This window comes from Apodemus sylvaticus, chromosome 2 (assembly GCF_947179515.1).
Source record: "Apodemus sylvaticus chromosome 2, mApoSyl1.1, whole genome shotgun sequence".
Lineage (NCBI taxonomy): Eukaryota > Metazoa > Chordata > Mammalia > Rodentia > Muridae > Apodemus > Apodemus sylvaticus.
Genome location: NC_067473.1, coordinates 64,663,321 through 64,682,193, shown reverse-complemented (window position 1 = coordinate 64,682,193; position 18,873 = coordinate 64,663,321). Strand labels below are relative to the sequence as shown.

At 40.3% G+C, this 18,873-nt stretch overlaps 1 protein-coding gene across 1 annotated transcript in view; it reads right to left on the bottom strand.

The window, feature by feature from the left end:
- The window catches only part of Agk (acylglycerol kinase), a 79,022-nt gene that overhangs the window by 46,908 nt on the left and 13,241 nt on the right, over positions 1-18,873 (bottom strand). Inside the window, exons 3-5 of the mRNA XM_052173515.1 lie at positions 11,777-11,816; positions 6,889-6,968; positions 2,244-2,319 (exon numbers count right to left, since the gene is read on the bottom strand). Of these exons, the coding sequence (XP_052029475.1) occupies positions 2,244-2,319; positions 6,889-6,968; positions 11,777-11,816 (196 nt within the window). The remainder of the gene's footprint in view (positions 1-2,243; positions 2,320-6,888; positions 6,969-11,776; positions 11,817-18,873) is intronic.

The window sequence follows — 18,873 nt, the reverse complement described above, 5'->3', positions numbered from 1 at the left end:
ATAGAACACACAAAAAACCAAACTATATTTAATCTAGATCCAAAGACAAATCCCAATAAACTTTGATCCTAAAATTACATAGAATACTTCTTTGATCATGATGTAGTTAACTCAGAAATCCTAAACAAAATGATACCCAGAAAACCTTTAGCTCTGAAAATGAAAACACATTAAAGTAACTCACAGGTCAGGCAAAAGTCATGATGGAAATGAAACAATCATGAGCAATGGTCATGAAAGAACTGTGTCTAAAGTGACAGGATACAGGTGAAGCCAGTTTACGGCTGTAAATGTGCACTGTGTGTGTGTGTGTGTGTGTGTGTTGGGGGGAAACCAATGAGAATCTCAGACCAGCAGAACAGCAAATAAAGTAAAATGAAGGAAATAAATTTTTAAAAGAAGACGAGAAATGAAACAACCTTGTCAGTGAAATGACAGGCAAACTGGGTCCTAGCAGAACTAGTTAAATTGAAAAACCATCTTGGAGACTACTGTGTGTGTTTGTGTGCGTGTTGGGAAGTGAGGGTGAGGAGGATGATGGCGATGCACAAGAGCAGGCCCAGCTGAGGCCAAGGGTAAAATGGAACATTACAAAAGCAACACAAAGTTAAAAGTGAACATCATAAACAACCCAATGCCAACTAATGTGAAAACCAAGGAAAAACAAATTCCTTGAAGAAATTATCTTCCAAAGAGAAACAGAACTTACGAACTTAGAGTACTATTGAAGCCTAATATGCACCGTCTCCCTTCAGCAAGTCTCCAGGCGCAGGGTTTTATCCAAGTTTCATCAAATATTAAGAAACTAGTAATAGCAGCCCTCCGTGACCACCCTACGGTCTCCCATGCCTAGACTGTGGCACACTGTAGATGCTTCCGTGATGTCTCCCCTTTCTCCTAACCCCAGAGGCAAACAACTGTGAGATCAAGTCTGATATGTTAAAAAAGGTGAATCCAAAGTTGCATGGAAATTTTACTGCATGACCTTCTAATCTCTATGATATACTCAAAGTGTAATTTAGAAACAAATTAACATCAGTCCAGTCAACGTTCTAGGCTAATGAAAGGGGCTTAGGAGCTGCCAACACTAATTAAGGAACTAGTGACAATTCATGGCTTCTAGGAAAGGAAAAGATAGTTTTCTTAAGAGCTGGTCCCTGGTAGGTCCCACTCCAGTAGATGCTAGCACAAAATTGAGTCAATTTTTTTTTTAAAGGACATGAAGTTAGGAGGGTTAGGGAATTAGGGAGTGCAGATGGGGAGACAGAGTTAGTGGGAGTAGTGGGGAATGAAAATTATCAAAATATATTGTATGAAAGTCTCAAAGAATTAATAAAATATTATTAGAAACACCATTTTCACAAGGATGGGTATATGACTGTGTCTGGAGGGAGGAAATGGAAGGGGGAAATTGTGTAATTACACCATAATTTCAAAAAAACAAAAAATAATTAAAAAAAAAAAAACACTATTTTAAAACACAGAGGGGGCAGGGGCCGGGGCGAAGACTCAACAGTTAAGAGTGCTTGCTGCTCTTCCAGTGAATCTTGTTTTGAGTCCTAGCCCGCACAGTGCAGCTCACAATTACCTATAACTCCAGTTCCAGGGAACCTGGTAATTCTCTTCTGGCTTCTGTGGACACTAGGCATACATGCTATGCACATATATACACACAATTTAATTTTTTCTTTCATTAATTAAAAATAAATATAGCAGAAGACTGGCTTTGACTAAATGTACAGCACATACACTCACACATATGCTGCTTAAAGTTATCAAAATGGAAACAGAGATGTCTAAAATGTATAATTCCTTCTAAATAATTTTGTCCCTTTTCCTTCTTACCTAAAATATCACAAATTCTAATGATTTTACTTTAAAAAATTCTTTATCACAAATAATTTTTTTACCAGGAAGGAAATGTTTACCTGTTAGTCAAACTACCAAGAAATTAAACTGCTCAAAGTAGAGGGCTTTGTATTTTGGGAAACGGACTCTGACAACTGGGAGAGCTTTACCTGCTGCAAAGTATCAAGACCACACCCACGAGTCTGTGCTGCAATAAAAATCTGACCATGTCAGGAGAAAACAAAACTGCTTTGAGTAATTAATAGAACAGACACAACATTGATATTCTTATCTTCAGTGAAAACTGGGTTCTGCTCAGAAGGCAAGAGCAGAGAACACATGAATACATGAGAAATGGTGATCTGTGTACGTAAAGACTCTAGAGGAAGTCTCACCTTGACAACAGTCACATCCATGCCAGACAGGTGTAAAATTGGAGCAGCATTTTTTTCAAATAGAGTTCTGGCTTTGCTGTAGACAAAGGGGGGAAAAAGCACAATATTTTAAGACACATTCTCAAACTGAGAATAAAAAAACTGTAACCATGTGCCCTAGAGAACACAGTTTCTTTATTTGTTCAAGAATAGGCAGTTCAACGGTGAGTTACCATAGAGAGAAAAATAGTTTGTCTCTTCCCAGTCAGCTTGTATACATTTGGGAAGCTACATTCTTTAGAGCAATAATGAGCAGTTAGCTCCACTCAAAATTATAAAGCTTGATCCTCACAGAATTCCCAATGCCAGATACAGTGACACATCAAACAGAGCTTGTCTGAACACTCACACGCTCACAGCATGGCTGCCTGTTACTGGAACTTACTAATATTCTCCAGCAAGGAGCAGAGGTATTTACTGTAACATTATTTATATGGCCCAGGGGAACAAAAATGATTTACTTAACCCTTTACTAACCACACACTCTTCTGGAAAAAGGCACATCTTTTTTTTTTTAAGTTTAAACACTAGGGATCATTCCAAATTTTTAAACTTGTAGAGACAAATCAAAAGTATTTCTATGAGAGCTGAATTTTTACTAGGATAGATGACTAACAAGGATAGTTAATGTAATGCCAGTCTACATCTCCCAAGCACAGAAGCCCATCTTTGTCCTGCTAGCACCTGATATACATCTGTCCATCAGCAATGTTCTCAACACATGAGGAGGACAGCTTTCAAAACTGACTTTAGGACTACTGGAGAAACTTAAAAAATTAAAACCAGCCCTTATTAATTCTTGAACCCTCCAACTTCTAGGATTATGGGTAGGCTATTTCAAAAGTACTCACTAAGTAAATAATGGATTAGTATACAAATGAATGAGGGAATAAATCTCCTCCCATCATAGAAGTAAACTCTGAGGAAAGGCAAACAGCATGGCTGTGGCCCCTTTTAGGACGGGCTTGTGTACTTCTAGTGAACATTAGAACATTAGTCCATGACTGCACTCCAGCCCAATGCAGGTCAAGACTCAAAACAGTCCAGGAATTAAAGGCAGAAGTGGCAAAGTCTCTCCACACAAATCAAATGGTAGAGTGGAAATCAACCCCCCCTCTCTCTCATACACACACACACCAAAAACAGTATTAAAACATATAACTTCTATGTACATTTTCAGTTAGCTGTCTTACTAAAATATAGTTTCCTTAAAAAGCAATGATGCATGCTTTGCCTTTCTTAAGGATATATATTTTTTAAAGATTTATTTATTTATTTATTTAATGTATGAGTGCTCTATCAGATTCTATTATAGATAATTGTAAGCCACCATGTGGTTGCTGGGATTTGAACTCAGGACCTCTAGAAGAGCATCCAGTACTCTTAACCACTGAGCCATCTCTCCAGCCCCTTTCTTAAGGATGTTTATATGAGAAATTCAAAGGCAGCTACTGAGGAATACTTAAGAGTTGAACACAGAAGACATTCGCCATCTTTACTGAAAAGAACAAAATGTCAATATAACAAAGAGTCCTTATTATGAACCAGGATAGAAACTGAGAAGATATCACCATTGGTCCTAACTGAGACCTTTTGTCACCCATCAGAATGAATATGAAATCAACATGGAAATTAATTGACTCTTCCCCCTCACCATGTTTGCACCTAACCCAGATAAACAGGTGAATGTAGGGGCACTGTAAGGGATGTTTTTCCTCCTGAAATGATAAGACCAGAGCAGCTGGGAGCAGAGCAGACCTACTTCCTGAAAGCAAACCTCTGATGAAGTCTGACTCTGCCCTATCCACCATGACCAAGCTGAACCTCCCATGAGTCTAAGGAACCAATCTGAGCACCAGCTGTTAATTCGCATCTTTGCTCGATGCCACTGGTTCAGGAAAGCTCTACAATAAAAGCAAAAGGACTTTTCTTCAGATTGAAAAACAAGTGTTGCCAGTAAGAAATACATTATTTATTACATAATTAAGAGTGCAATAGCACCAGGCCTGAATAAAAACTTTATGTACTTACAGCAATTTCTAGACTCAGGCACCACACAAGATAATTACTTCTTTAATGTATTATTTATTAACAGTAAACACATAGTTACCTTGTTTCTTAAAGTTCTCCTGAAGTTTTAAACCAGTCCTACATAATGAGATAGCTGTACAATAAATTATACATTATGTGTTACCGCATAGCCACAATGACAAAAACGGGGACATTAAATAGTAAAAGCTTTAAAACAAAAGGTGCTGGGGAGTTTTAGAGCTCTGTGTCCCAGATGCATTCAGGAATCTACCTTGCTATAGGAGGCCATTTGTGGCTGCACCTTTGCCTACCTTTAGATAAAGTATTGCACTTACAAACAAGAATCTGCTTTAATTTTTAAAATGTAAGCAGGGCCTGGAGTGATGTCTCAGTGATGGTTAAGGCTGGCTAAACAAGCTCAGGTGTGAAAACCCACAGAAGCACCCAGTGGTGTGATGGCCTGCTGGGTCTCCCACCTCCACAGCAACCTGGCTAGGGACAGCAGCCGTGATGTGGTAAGCTGTGAGTTGTGTTGTGAGACTTTACCTCAGTGAGTAAAGTGGAAGAGCAAGAGAAGATCCACCTCAGGCCTCATGCGCGAGCACCCCCCCACACACACACACATACATTACCCCCCCACACACACACACCCCCCACACACACACCCACACACACACACTGGTGCAAAAAGGAAGAAATAAGCCTTCCTGGACATTCAGCTATGCATCAAATGTAAGGACCTAAATCTCTAAAAAATTAAGTTGTGAATATTCAAACAATATGGGCTGGAAAAAAAGCAAAAACAGCAGCAAAACCCAAACAACAAAACCCACAACCAAGTACTTATTGGAGGCCAGAACTTATAATAGTTGATTCTATCTTAAGGAAACTGCCAAAACATTTTCACCAGAAATTAAAAGATTTCTAAAAGACAAGCACATCAAACAGCTATCTTTAAAGAAGGGTGAAAAGAAGCTTGTAAGAATTTTTGGGAAAAATGAGAGTACCAAGTGGAGAATATTATGAACCCAGCTAGACACAAACATCATCATCATCATCATCATCATCATCATCACACGGCAGCAGCAGCAGCAGGCCTCTATAAACAATTAACACCTATAAGCACTGCAGCATTTAACACAAATACATCATATTCTGCATCGTGGTTCTTAATGTACATGTTTTGGCTTTGTGTCTATTATGTTGTTTAGTTTTATAGTTCAGTAAACTGAAGATTTAGGAGGCTAAGTAACTCAGAATATTCTAGAAGCAAACACACACAGACAGACAGTCTCTCTCTCTCTCTCTCTCTCTCTCTCTCTCTCTCTCTCTCTCTCTCTTTCTCACTCTGAGCTCTCTACTGCCCCCACCAGGCCAGTGACTGATATACTGGTACACTGGGTGTTCTGGTTGTGCTGTTTAAGAACTTGTATCATTTATTACTGAGATTAAAAACTGGTGTGTTTATGGAGAAGGGAAGTGGTCTTAACCAAGTCTAGCAATATTCTATTAAGCAAGGTTTCATAATTTTACAGCAGAGGTCAATACACCTCTTATATGAAGTCATACTCAAGCTTCCCCAAAAGATCCTACAGATCTGACTTTGGGGGCCCCTGCTTCTTTTTGCTTCAGACAACAGTGCCTGAACACTTACAATCCAGCCTCAGCTACTCATTATTGACGTCATGTGACTTCAGTTTATAGTGTCCAGCCTAGTATATACTCACAAATTACCCGAATACAAAGTACTCAAAGCACAATTGATCTGGGCACTGGAAATAATAAGAAGTAATTTTCCCCTCTTCAATTTATTTATTCTATTTTTAAAGGTAATTTTTAAACTGTTTCTTTAAAGCAATCAATAATGCCTTTGCGTTTATATTTCCAACAACCTAACTAACGCTGTGAACTTTTTTTTTCTGCTTGTGGCTTTTCCCCCATGTAGGGCAATTTTGAGCTCCCCCCACCCTTTCCTTGCCATCACAGTACCCTCTGCTTCAGGGTGATACAACCCTCCGCTTCAGGGTGATACAACGGGTGCAATCAACTAACCAACAAATACACCTCTCTAGCAAAAGCCCCACTGCTCGTCCCACCTTATTTCCCACAATCCTTTCATGCATCACTTACCAGGGACAATCGTCCCTATCCTTAGGTCACTGCCCTATGGCCACATCCTCGTTTAGGATGAGTGCACATTTTCCTCCAAGACCAGCTAAAGGTTCCCTACTTTGGAAAGAATGTACTGTCCCTCCTGAGCCCACAGTGCTCCTGATCTCCCATACTTCTTGTGGTGACAGCCTCGCATAGTGTGCAGGGCAGGAGAGCAGTCATCCCAGGAGGACCACTCTCAAGCTGAAGTAAGCCCTTGGTGTTGGACGAGCATCAATTTGCTGCAGAGTTACTTCACAGTAACCACAGTAACCATTACTTCCACTCTGAGAATAACTCCTGTGGCTGCAGAGTAATGGGGCCTAGTCATTCTAGTCCTACTCAGTCTACCACCCGCCTTTGTGGGGGATTTTGTCCTTTGCCTTTAGAAAAACTAAATACAGTAAGTCACCAATTGAAATACCCTTTGCAAGCTGCAGGATTCAGAAAGACAGTGGCTTTCTTCACTTGTGCATTGGGAGGAATGAGCTGGTTGCCAAACACCTGAAAAATTAAAAAGAGAAGTTTTCAATTAATTCTTTATTCAGCTATTAATTATGTATTTTTTTTTCTGGTCATCCCCAAGAAATTTATTTCCAGTCAAAGAGCAAAAGCTCATTCATGATCTCCATAACAGAATCACCACAGGCAACATAACAAAAGTATGCTGTTATTCAATGACAATAGGCCCATTTTTACATTAGGATAAAAACCTTGCTTTCCTTAGCAGTGGTAGTTAGTATCTCTTTCTGACTTTATCATAAGCATACATCCTGCAAGGACACACACAGGCTATGAGAAGGGACGATTTATGTGTGGCTTCAGTTTCCATGAAACAAACCTTTCTCCTTCAGTCTACACAAAACTTATTCCTTAGGAGTTTTTGTTACCACTTAATTTTCACCATCTGTATACATAGAAGAAGCCCGGTGCTCAAACTTTTTCTATTCTATTGGCTCTAAGGCTGAATATATCAAGAAACAAAAGATTAAATGTGAGGATTCAAACCAGCAACAGAAGGGGAGCTACTACTAAGACATCTAAACTGGGGAAGAGAGCTAATGAAAAGAATCATGATAACAAAGCACTAAAAAGGCCAAAAACTTCAGGTCTTGGGTGTTGAAAACAAGTCTGGGCTATGGCAACAAATTTCTAGAAAAGAAGTATAAAACAAAGATTAGAGGGAAAAAGTTATAGAAAGATGTTGTATTGAACACCTCAGTTTAAATCTGCCTCCTCTCTGTCCATTAGAAATCCTTTCTACATCTTCTAAATAAACAAGCCTCTGTGCTGGGGAGATGGCTCAGTGGGTAAACAAAAAGTAAAGTGTTTGTTGTGTAAGCGTTAGAAACTGAGTTCAGATCCCCAGCATCCAGGTAGGAGACTAAGAGTGTCAGTGTGTGTCTATAACCCCAGTGCTGGGCAGACACCAGGCACATCTGGGCTCTCTGGCCACACTGTCTAGCGGGATACACACCTGCATAGACAAGTGCGCGCGTGCACACACGCGCACACACACACACACACACACACACACACGATCACTTCTGCTCTCTTTTTACTCTTGTATCTTGACATTTTATGGCTAAATCTCCAAATACCATAATGTGTTCTGTTCTGATCCATTCTAAGATTCCACCAGGAATGAAGTAACTAACTGAGGTTTGAATGAAAATGGCCTCCATAGACTCATAGGGAGTGGCATTACTGGAGGTCTGCCTTTGTTGGAGTAGGTATGGCCTTATTGGAGGAAGCGTGTCACTGATGGGTGGGCTTTGAGGTTTCAGATGCTCAAGGCAGGCCCAGTGTGGCACTCTCTTCCTGCTGTTTGCTGATTTTAGTGTAGATCACTCAGCTACCTCTCTAGTACCATGTCTACTTGCATGCTGCCATGCTTCCTGCTATTAGGACAATGGAGTAAACCTCTGAACTGTAAGCTGGCCCAATTAAATGCCTTTTTTTTCTAAGAGTTGTGGTCATGATGTCTCTTCCCAGCAATAGAAACTCTAAGGAAGCTGGCTCCAGGATGGGGTATTGCTATAATAGCCTGACATTGATTTTGCCTAGAAGAATATGGAACACTTTGGGACTTTGAACTAGAAAAGCCATCGGACATTTTAAACAGGGCTTAATGAGCCATGCAAGTAGGATCATGGAAGACAGTGGTACTGAGGGTGATATGAACTAGGAGAGCCCAGTTTAAGAAGTTTCAGGGGAAAATATTAGTATGTGGCCTAGAGATTGTTCTTGTGATATTTTGGTGAAGAATGTGGCTATTTTTTGCCCTTGTCCAAAATATCTGCCTAACACTGAATTAAGGAATTATTGATTGTTTTGGCAAAGGACATTTCCAAACAACCTAGCACTGACTGTATTCTGTGGCTAATAGTAGCCAGTCTTATGAAGATCTACAATGAAAAGACTTAAGCTGAGCAGGGAAAAATACAAAATGTACAGTTGAGGGAGAAAAGGGATCCCAGGAAGTGTAAACAGATTAAAGAAGAACCTGATGCTAAGTGGAGTAAAGGGAGTGGTGACCTTAGAGCAAGACCCAACCCAGCTAAGCTTCCAGTTTATAAAAAGGAATTAAAAAAGTTTAGGGCCAGGGTAACACACCAGCTCTGGGGATGTAGACACAAGTGGATTTCAGAGTTCAAGGCCAGCCTAAGTCTACAAAGGAAGTTCCAGGACAGCCAAACTTAGGCCATGAAAGAAACGATCCAAAACAGAAAGCTGGAGAAAACGTATCTGAATAAGGGTTCATGCAAGCAGCAGAACTTCACAGCTTCAGCCACATGGTACCTAAGTTTATAGAGTTAAGGACACAAGAAAAGAGTTAGAGGATCTCCCTTCACAACTAAGGAAAGCCACTGAGGCAGGCAGATGTCCCTTCACGGAGTCCTAGAAAGACCTTTGCATGAAGCTGTAAAGGTGAGGCCTGGGCTGCCTTGAAGACCCCAAGATGTTGAAGATACCAGAGTCTTGGGATGCCTGCCAAGGAAAGCTCCTAACAGGGAGTGGAAAGCCTCCTAACAGCCCAGGAGAAAGAATTGTGTTGTAGTCAAAAAAACTGAAAGGAGTTTGAGATCTGAAGAGTGATTTGACATCAGACATGGATATGCAAAGTTTGAGTATGCCCAGCTACCTTTCCATCTTGCTTTGGTCCAATACTTCTATGTTATCCTCCCCTTTCTTCCATTTTAGAATAGTAATGTATGCCCTGTGTCATTGTATGTTAGAAGTATGTGATTTGCTTTTTTTCTTTTTTTTCATTTTGATTTTACAGGTTATAGTTAAGAGACTGCCTTCAGTATCACAGACTTTCAGCTGTGGGCTTGTAAACATGGTTGAGACTGTGATAGACTATAGGGACTTCTGAAGTCAGACTAACTGCATTTTACACTATACTAGGCTATAAGCCCACAGGGGTCAGGGAGTGGAATGTGGTGGTCTAAGTGAAAATGGCCTTACAGTCATAGGGAGCAGCATTAGTGGAGGGCTGGCTATGCTGGAGGAAGTGTAGACTTAGGAAGTGGGCTTTGAGGTTTCAGATGCTCAAGCCAGGCCCAGTGTGCCTCTCTTACTCTCAGCCACCTCTTCAGCACCATGTCTGCCTGCATGCTGCCAAACTTCCAGCCATGATGCCAATAGTCTAAACCTCTGAACCTGCAGCCAGCCCAAAGTAATGTTTTCCTTTATAAGGTCACGGTGGTATCTCTTCCCAGAAATAGAAACCATAACTAGGACCCCAGTACTCTGTAACCAGATTCCAGATCTATAGTACTAGACTGTCCCTCCTTATCCTCATTTCCTAGTCCCAAGAATCCCTAACCAGGTTTGTGAAGTCCAGTGTCAGGTCTGTAATGGATTAAGAAGCTTGTAAACACTAGGTTGAGCTTACATAATTTTTAAATCACTCAGTAATTTAGACTAGAAAAAGACCATAGGAAAAGTAGAGAAAGCTGTGAGGATTAATCCACCTTTAGTCACATGGAAGGTGCTAAACATGTGCCGAGGACTGGGGGCTTCAAACAATAAGGGGTCAGTACGTAGAGAAAGTGCCTAACAAGGCCTTATTCCTGGGAAAGTAAGTACAGCTGGGATTCAGAAAGAACACATGCAGAAGATTCACCTTAAGTAAGAGGAGGGTGTATCTGCAGAACTATCTGGAACTCAATATTAAGGTTTATTCGATAATTACCTTGATCTGATCATTAAGCATTGTATACATGTTCTGGAGTATCAGACTGAGACTCAAAAACAATCCAACAGCTTATTTTTTGAGGAACTAATGGCATATCTCAGGCTGGCCTGAAACTCATTATGTCACCCAGGAGGTAAACACATGGCAATCCTCCTGCCTCAGCTTCCTGGAAGCTGGAATTTTAGGTGTGAACCATCTTGCTGATCTTAAAAATAAAACTTTAAGTTTATTTAAATTAAATTTTTAAAATAACTTGAAGCTATACTAGATGGTACATATCTGTGCAGAAATAAAATCAAATTCTTAAATCATATTTGGAACCAAAGAATGATTTATTAATAGTATCTATTGCCATTATCATCTATGAAAATAATTCAGAAACAAACATGAGGTTTGACACCCACTTCTACTAAATATATTCATTCTCTTTGCCATTTTAACTTTCCTCCACCTCTTCAGGCATTTCTGACATCATAAGCTTAAATGGCATGTAACAAAAAGGCACTGAGTCACAGAAATCCATCTGCAGGGTATAAATTACAAATAGGGAAGAGAGCAAAGCCAGGGTCTTAAATCTGGAAGGACTCACAAGTCAGCCATCATCAGCACAGCCAGATACATCAATGCTTAGGCAACAGCTCAGGAAACTGGTTGGCAGTGCAGTGCTAGGGATCAGCTATGTCAGTGAGAGGGGCTCTAAAAGTAGAAGGAAAAGTCTTAACAAGACTTGACTTTCAGAGGTAAAATCTGCTCTGAACCAGTATCCCTGGGGGCTATTCCATAAGGAATGATTCAGGCTTTAGCCAGATCTTCAAGGATAACTGCAAACATGCGCCAATTTCTAGCTCTCCAGCCAGTCCAGTTATGTGTTCTTGGGAGTGATCCAGAAGTAAACAAGCTAACAGGGTGGGCGTCAGCACTGTTCTTCACCAGATGGCTGATTTCCACCCATTCCACTCAGAGTTGGCTGACGGCCTGATCCATCTGGAGGCGGAGGGAAAATAGTCACGCTGATGCAAGACCCCATGGAAGTAAGTCCCTGGAGCGGCTGTGTCTCCAGCACCACGGAGATAAGGGCAATTTAATTTTATCACAGGAAATGCATTACCTGAGCTTCTTGACAGGCTGCTCTTCTTAGCAGGTTATCACTATCAAAGCAAACAAAAGAGACCAGCATTAGCATTCCTAGAGGTTAAGACCCAAATAGAATTGATGTGTTAAAAAAAGTATCATAAGTGAAGATTCCTTAAAGACCTGATCTCAAATCAGGAGCACATTCAGGAAATACATTCTCTGAGTAAAAGCTTGTGTTAGCTATTTCTACATTCTGGTGTGTAGAAAAATGACCCAGACCCCTGACACATCTAGAGCCTACTGTCCAGAACCTGAACATCTGTAGCTCCATATGGCAACAGTGCAGATTAACTTAGAGCTTCAGGACAGGGAGAGCATCCGGAACTATCTGATAGGTCTTTCAGGCAGAGCAGCTTTTATGTCTATGATCACAACACATGCGACTCTGGGAGGGTGGTCACCTCAAGGCTGTAAAGATGGAAGGGGCTGTTAGCCTAGAAATGTGGACAGCCTTGCTAACCTGGAAAAGTCAAGAAGTAGCTTTTCCCCTTCGAGCCTTCAGAAGGAATGGCAGGCCTTGTAGACCCTTGGACTTTGGCCCATAAAACAGCATGATAAATATTGATGGTGTGTTAAACTAAGTTATTAGTCAACAACAGGAAACTAAGATGCATGGCTTGGGTTTTTCTACCCAATGGATATTACTTAGGTCATTTGCCAAAGCAGAATTTGATATTTAGCTGCTTTGGCTACTGTTTATCTGAGTCCCGTCTTTTCTTATAGCACTATCAGATATTCTATTATATCACAGATGGAAATAGGAGGTAAAAGTTTGGTTTCCAAATATGGATACTTCTTTCAGAATGCAAACGTGTGTTTAACATAAAAGGTCTCCAAAGTGTATCATGCGAGCACACTAAATGGGCTCTGATTGCTTGCAGAGGCCAAGGCCAGTCTTCAACACCTGAGTCTGCACTTACATACTTGGTATTGTTAGAAAATAACCAAAGAAAAGATTTTAAAGGAAAAAAAGGGTTACTTTACATATATCCCTATATACTATTATATACTATTATAACATTGGAGACCTGAAATTTCGCAATTGAGAGTAATTTCAAGACTGATAATTAGGGATGAATGAGAATGAAAATAATAGATATTTGCCACAGTTGTTGTCTGTTAACCTGTCTTCCACAGCCAAGCAGTATAATACCCCAAAATAGTGAATGACCTGAAAGCTAGAAACAATGTTCCATGGAAAGCATAATGGCTCCCACCCGTACCTCTAAAGCACACATTCACAGAGGTGAGAGGCGCGGCTCTGTTATGAGGGCTGGTCCACAAGTGGCCCGGACAGCCATGTTCAGGCCCCACCTGCTATATAACTCTGCACATCTGTCTAGATGGCAGGGGAGTTGTGCAACCTTCTGCCCTCCCCCACTCCTCATCATTATTAATTCTGCCTGATCGTTCAGAATATTCTTCAAAATCAAAAGAATATTACTCTACTGTGCAAAATGGAATATGCTGCCTATAGGAAAGCCAGGCTATGCACTGACTTAACCCATGCAAAGAAAATCCCAACATGATCACAGTTAACTCTAATATCTAAATCACATAAACTGCCTTGATCCTGTTCTCTGAATCAGGATGTTTGTAAAAAGAAAAGTGCATTCTCAAAGAAAAAGAGTCCTTAAACTAAGACGGACAGTCCTCCAGTGTTCTCCAGAAAAAGGATCTAAGACACCACTCCTCTACCACATATACCCAAATCACTACTCAGAACATTTAATACAAGACAAAGGCTATTTATATAAACACTTGCACTGTATTGTTCAGACACAGACAAGAAAAAGCATACATACATCTTCAGTATAGATTTAATACTTATGAATATTTTTTAATCTGCAATGGGTTCAGTCCACGGATGCTAAGCCTACAGATAGTTATAGTCAACTATTGATGATCTATATATCAAGCTCTAATAACTACTTTAAGAAATTCTAAAAATGTTTCAGAACTATGGTTTTGCTAGAGCTTCAGAGAATATAACCATGTGACAAAAACACAGAAAAAACGAAGTGATAATGATGAGGCAGATATTGTAGCACGAACATTAAAAGCTGTAGAGAGGTCTGTGGATTCCACAGGCCATGCCTTCTAACTTCCCTCCCCCTGACTTGTGGCTGAATCCCATCCCCTAACTCCAGCAGGCACCTCCTGATAAACCACATGTAGAAAAATGCAAATAGAAAATAGACCTGCACAAAATAGAAAATATCACCCTGCACAAAACTCAAATCTAAGTGGGTCAAAAACCTCAACATAAAATCAGACACACTGAACTAAGCTAAAATGATTCCTAGTAATATTCTGTTTTGTTATATTTGGTTGTTATCCTAGAAGCCTGTTCTTTTTTTTTTTAATGATAGACAGAATCACTGTCAGACAGAAACAGAGTAGATCCAGAGGAGAGAGAAACTGGGGAGGAACGAGGAAAGATAGAGGGAGGGGAAACTATAATCAGGATATATTGTATTAGAAAGGAATCTACTTTTGATAAAAGAAAAAAAAATGAAGAAAGGAAGGAAGGAAGGAAGGAAGGAAGGAAGGCAGACAGACAAAGTAAAGGCTCTGGTGGATAATAAGGAGAGGGTTAAATTTCCTTATTTCCCATCATTCCCTTTGATACTGCTTTTATACTGCTTTTATACTTCATGTCTCCTAAAAGGTGTCAGAGTTCAGACCTCCAAGTATTTGGTCATTTTATCTTAACATCCCCAGATGTTATGTTTTAATCTGAGACATCTGTAACAGTATGTGTCTCAAACACTCAGTCCCCAGCTTGGGGTGCTGTCTTGAAAGCTATGGCCCCTTAGGAGGTGCCTAGCTAACCAAAGGATCACTGTGGGGTCAGCCTTTGAAGGTGATGCTGTCCTTGGTTCCAGTCTGCACTCTCTTGCCTTCTAATGCATCCACACGGAACCCATACGACACAGTGAGTCGAAATAAGATTTCTGTCCATTGTTATAAATTGTTTCTGTCCACTATTTCAATCAGTTATAAAATCAACTAATACGACTTTGAAGAACAAAAAAACCCAAATACAAAACCACCTTTGCCTTCATCCAATCACACACGAAACTATTCATCTTGTCTTCCTATAAATAACTTATTTAAATAAAGGATAATTTGCCAGTATTTTCTCCTGTACAACCCACAGCCCAGACTCTTGTAGACAGTGGGAACTCAATGAATACTTGTTAATAAATAAGCGGCAAATGTTTGAACAGGAAAATTGACTCACTGTGTTCAGAAGGCCCACTTCGTCCTTGAAGGGAAACTGAAGGTTATTCCTGCCTGAGTACTTGGCAATCCTGCACCAGATCATCTGAGATAGCTCTCCAGTGTAGCCAAGGACAAGGAAGAAAAGACCCACATGGTCGTGGGAATGCTGCCAGGTCAGAAGGACCTCAGGCTGTGTGTGAGCAAACACATGAAGAACTGGATGCAATTGGTACTCTAAAAGACGAAAGCAACAAGTTTCTCTATGTATACTAAGCCCAAGAACTGTTTCAGTATCAGAAATTTCTAGATACCTAATGGATCAAGAGTCTAAATGTGAGCCAGAGACCTAGCTACCAAACACAGAAAACTGACTGTACATCAACTGGCAGCCCATGTTCTTTGTATACAGCAAGGTGCCTACTGGGCACTAATGATAAATATAGTTATAAGAGTTTCTCCAAAGTGTAGCCATATCAGAAAGGGTCCCTCGATACCTACTCAGAACCAAAATGGAAGCTCTTTGACACAAAGAAATTAGAAGCTTCTGGATTAGAAAATAAGGAAGAAAAAAAAATTTGCTGATGCTATTGCCTGAGGCTTTAAAAGAATATGAACTTGCCTGCTACTATAGGTAATAGGATGCTCTCAATTTATTCCAAGCCATAAATGTTTTATTTATTACTTTAGGACTGCAAAATAAGATAAGTTGTTACTTCAATAACAGCTTTACATGAAGAGAAAAATTACATTGATCCATCCTATTTCCCAAAAAGGATATTTCCCACTACAGTTAGAAGCAAATTGTTCAGCAATTTCTACCACCAGTTTTCCCTTGGTGCATGCAAACACTGTCTTTGCTTTGCACAAAACAGATTTCAAGTTTAGATGTTTACAGCAACCACGGTGACTTACTCAGGCATCCTAAAATAGTCATCACTTTGCCAGGGGCTGCACTCACTTCTTGTTGATGGAGAAGGAGGGATAGAGAAAAAAATTACAGCAATGCGAATAGTGCATCTTAGCCAGTGACTAGAGGGAAAGTGTTTCCCAGTTATATGGTTCAACCCCTTCCTCATGACCTAGACTCCCTCCCAAGGAGGTGAAGACTACTGCACAGGCCATTACATGTGAGAAGACAGTGACCACACCACTTGTGCCTACAAGATGGAGCTTTGTCCTAGCACAGAGAAGTGCAGCCGACTTGGAAGACCGTTCAAGCTAGCCTTCCTAAAAAAAGTCCAGTTCTTTAGGGAAAAAAAAAATCAGTATGACAGGTTAGAACCCCAAGGGGACAATTCAAACGCTTGAAAGGACATGGGGCCCTCCACTCTATGTCTTTATGGATAGCATCTTTCCATGTTCATGGGCCTCCCTATGATGGACACCAAGGAATTTATATCTTCTCACTCTCTCAAGCACAGAATGATACAGAAAAGTTGTATACAGGAGGAAAATATTATTGATAATATACTAAGTGCCAAATGTCTTCACTTCAATGCCATAAAACTATATAAAAGGAAACGAGGAGGCACATAGGCGATGGCTGGCAGCAAAGCCCACTACAGTCATGTTGCTGAGTGGAAATGGGTAAAGAACAAGAAAAAACAACCTGCAAATGTACAGGCAGCCTCCTGGACTAGGGAAACATGCACAAAGGTGTAAGCAGCTCTGTAGTTGGTCAAACTACAGCAGAAGAGACACTTTAAAATAGTAACATAAAGCAAGGCAAAAGCAGGTTTTTTTTTTTTTTTTGGCTTAATAATGCCTCAAGAATTATTATTTGCTAAAACAGAAGGAAGAAAGGAAAGACAAAGTGGTATAAATCATCATCATCATCGTCATCATCATCATCTTATAGAACTCAATGAATTCAATACAACAGCCACCTAGAAAATGAGAAAGAAGCCTGCAGGAAGGTATTCAACAATGAACTAAAAATACTTCCAACAAGCCTTTGCCAAAATGTGTGAACCCACTTACTGAATGAGATTTGTGATTCAAAGAGTTTTTGGATTTGCTCACTGCCAAAACATGGATTCCTGAATATTGATGGTAACATTTAGGTCTGCAATCTCTGATTTTACTGTTTCTCTGCCAAAGCAGGAAAGGCAAACAGCAGCCAGAAAGAATACTTTTGTCAATGGTGTCCAAATCCAAGCACTATTTCCTAGACATCTGAAATGTTAAGGTTGAAAACCTTAAAAACAATGTAGCCATCCTTTACAATGCTTCCACATACCCAATCCCATCAATCAAATGCTGAGACACCACCCTCCTAGTAACTAAGGTCACTGTGGAGGCGATTCCCATCTTGTAATGACATACAAAGAGAACACACAGAAGCCCAACCTCAGCCTCTATCCCCAAAAGATTGCAGAATGATCACTTAGGCAGTTTTCTCAACCCCTTTGAGCTCCTAGAAAATGACTAATTGACCTAGTTTGAGGAAACCTCTGGCCTGTGGACATGCACACTGTTAGAAAGTGACTGGAGGCTTAGTACTAGAACTGAAACACCCTGCTTCTCGACCTACTGTAGCTTCTGCCGATACTCCTGCCGCTTTCTAGGTATTTTCAGCAGTAACAAAGTCCTGTCCACTGCTCATCAGTCACCCACTTCACACGTTCTCCTTGCACTGGTACTGGAGCGCTATTATAATCTTTCTTCTGCAAGTGGACTTAGGGAAAAGCCCACAAATCTTTTCCAACCTCTGAATAATTCAGTAGTATTTATCAGGCAACAACTGACCTCTTCCCAAGCAGAGGCCTCAACTCTACCACTCCAAAGCCTGCTCCAAGCAGCTCGATTGGTGCCCACTCTTTCACACTCTGAAATACAGAATCCTCAAACCACCTTTCCCCAGTATTCTCAGATCAGTCCCTTTTTTACACTTGTACAGAACAAGCTATTACTTGGGGATGTTTCAAGGAACTCTTGGTTTTTCAGGTTTCCTCCTTATAGCCTGTTATCCTTCCAGCTCAGAATAGGAAATTATTTAACAAAAGATGGTATCCTTGAGGGGTCTCTCTCATAACTAGCCTGTCCTGTGAGTCTGCTCTATAGGACTTTACATTATCTAGAAGATGCTTCTGCAGTCTACACACACACACACACACACACACACACACCCATCCACTGACTGAGAGAAATGGAAAAGTCTATCTGCAAGCCTTTTCTTTGCTCAGAATATGAAATTATTCTACTTTCAATTTTTTTCTAGACCCAAGTCCACACAAGATACCAATGCTTATTCCTACCCCACCATTCTGATAGTCATGGAAGCACAAATAATCAGACTGAATTCTCTATACTCTGTATGGGGGTCCATCTCTGACTGATGGCTACATTCCTGCTTAGGTCTATGTTATACCACCATTAGAAGATGTTTCACCTACCACTAGAGAGCATGCATTGTCCTCTAACTTGTGTGTGTGTGTGTATGCAAAATATTTCTACCCCTATCTAATTCATTTTTTAATTAATACATTTACTTGTGTACATATTTGTATAGTGCATTTGCCTTAGCATATTTGTGGAGGTCAGAGGACAACTTTTGGGAGTCAGTTCTCTCACATCTACATTTTTCTATCCTTTCATTTTTATCCATTTAAATCCAGATTTCTTTTTCCATACAAATGTATCTCTGCCACTCTACTAGGCAACCAAAATACTAGCTCTCTAGGTCCCAATGACCATCCTTATATATTGGCAACTGTCTTCAAAGCACATATATACTGAGTCTCAGGTATAAGCAAGGTAACCAAATCTAGAGAAGAAATGACAAAGAGCTACTCAGAGATTATGGATTATAAAGGCATTCAAGAACATAAAGGCTGAGAGAAA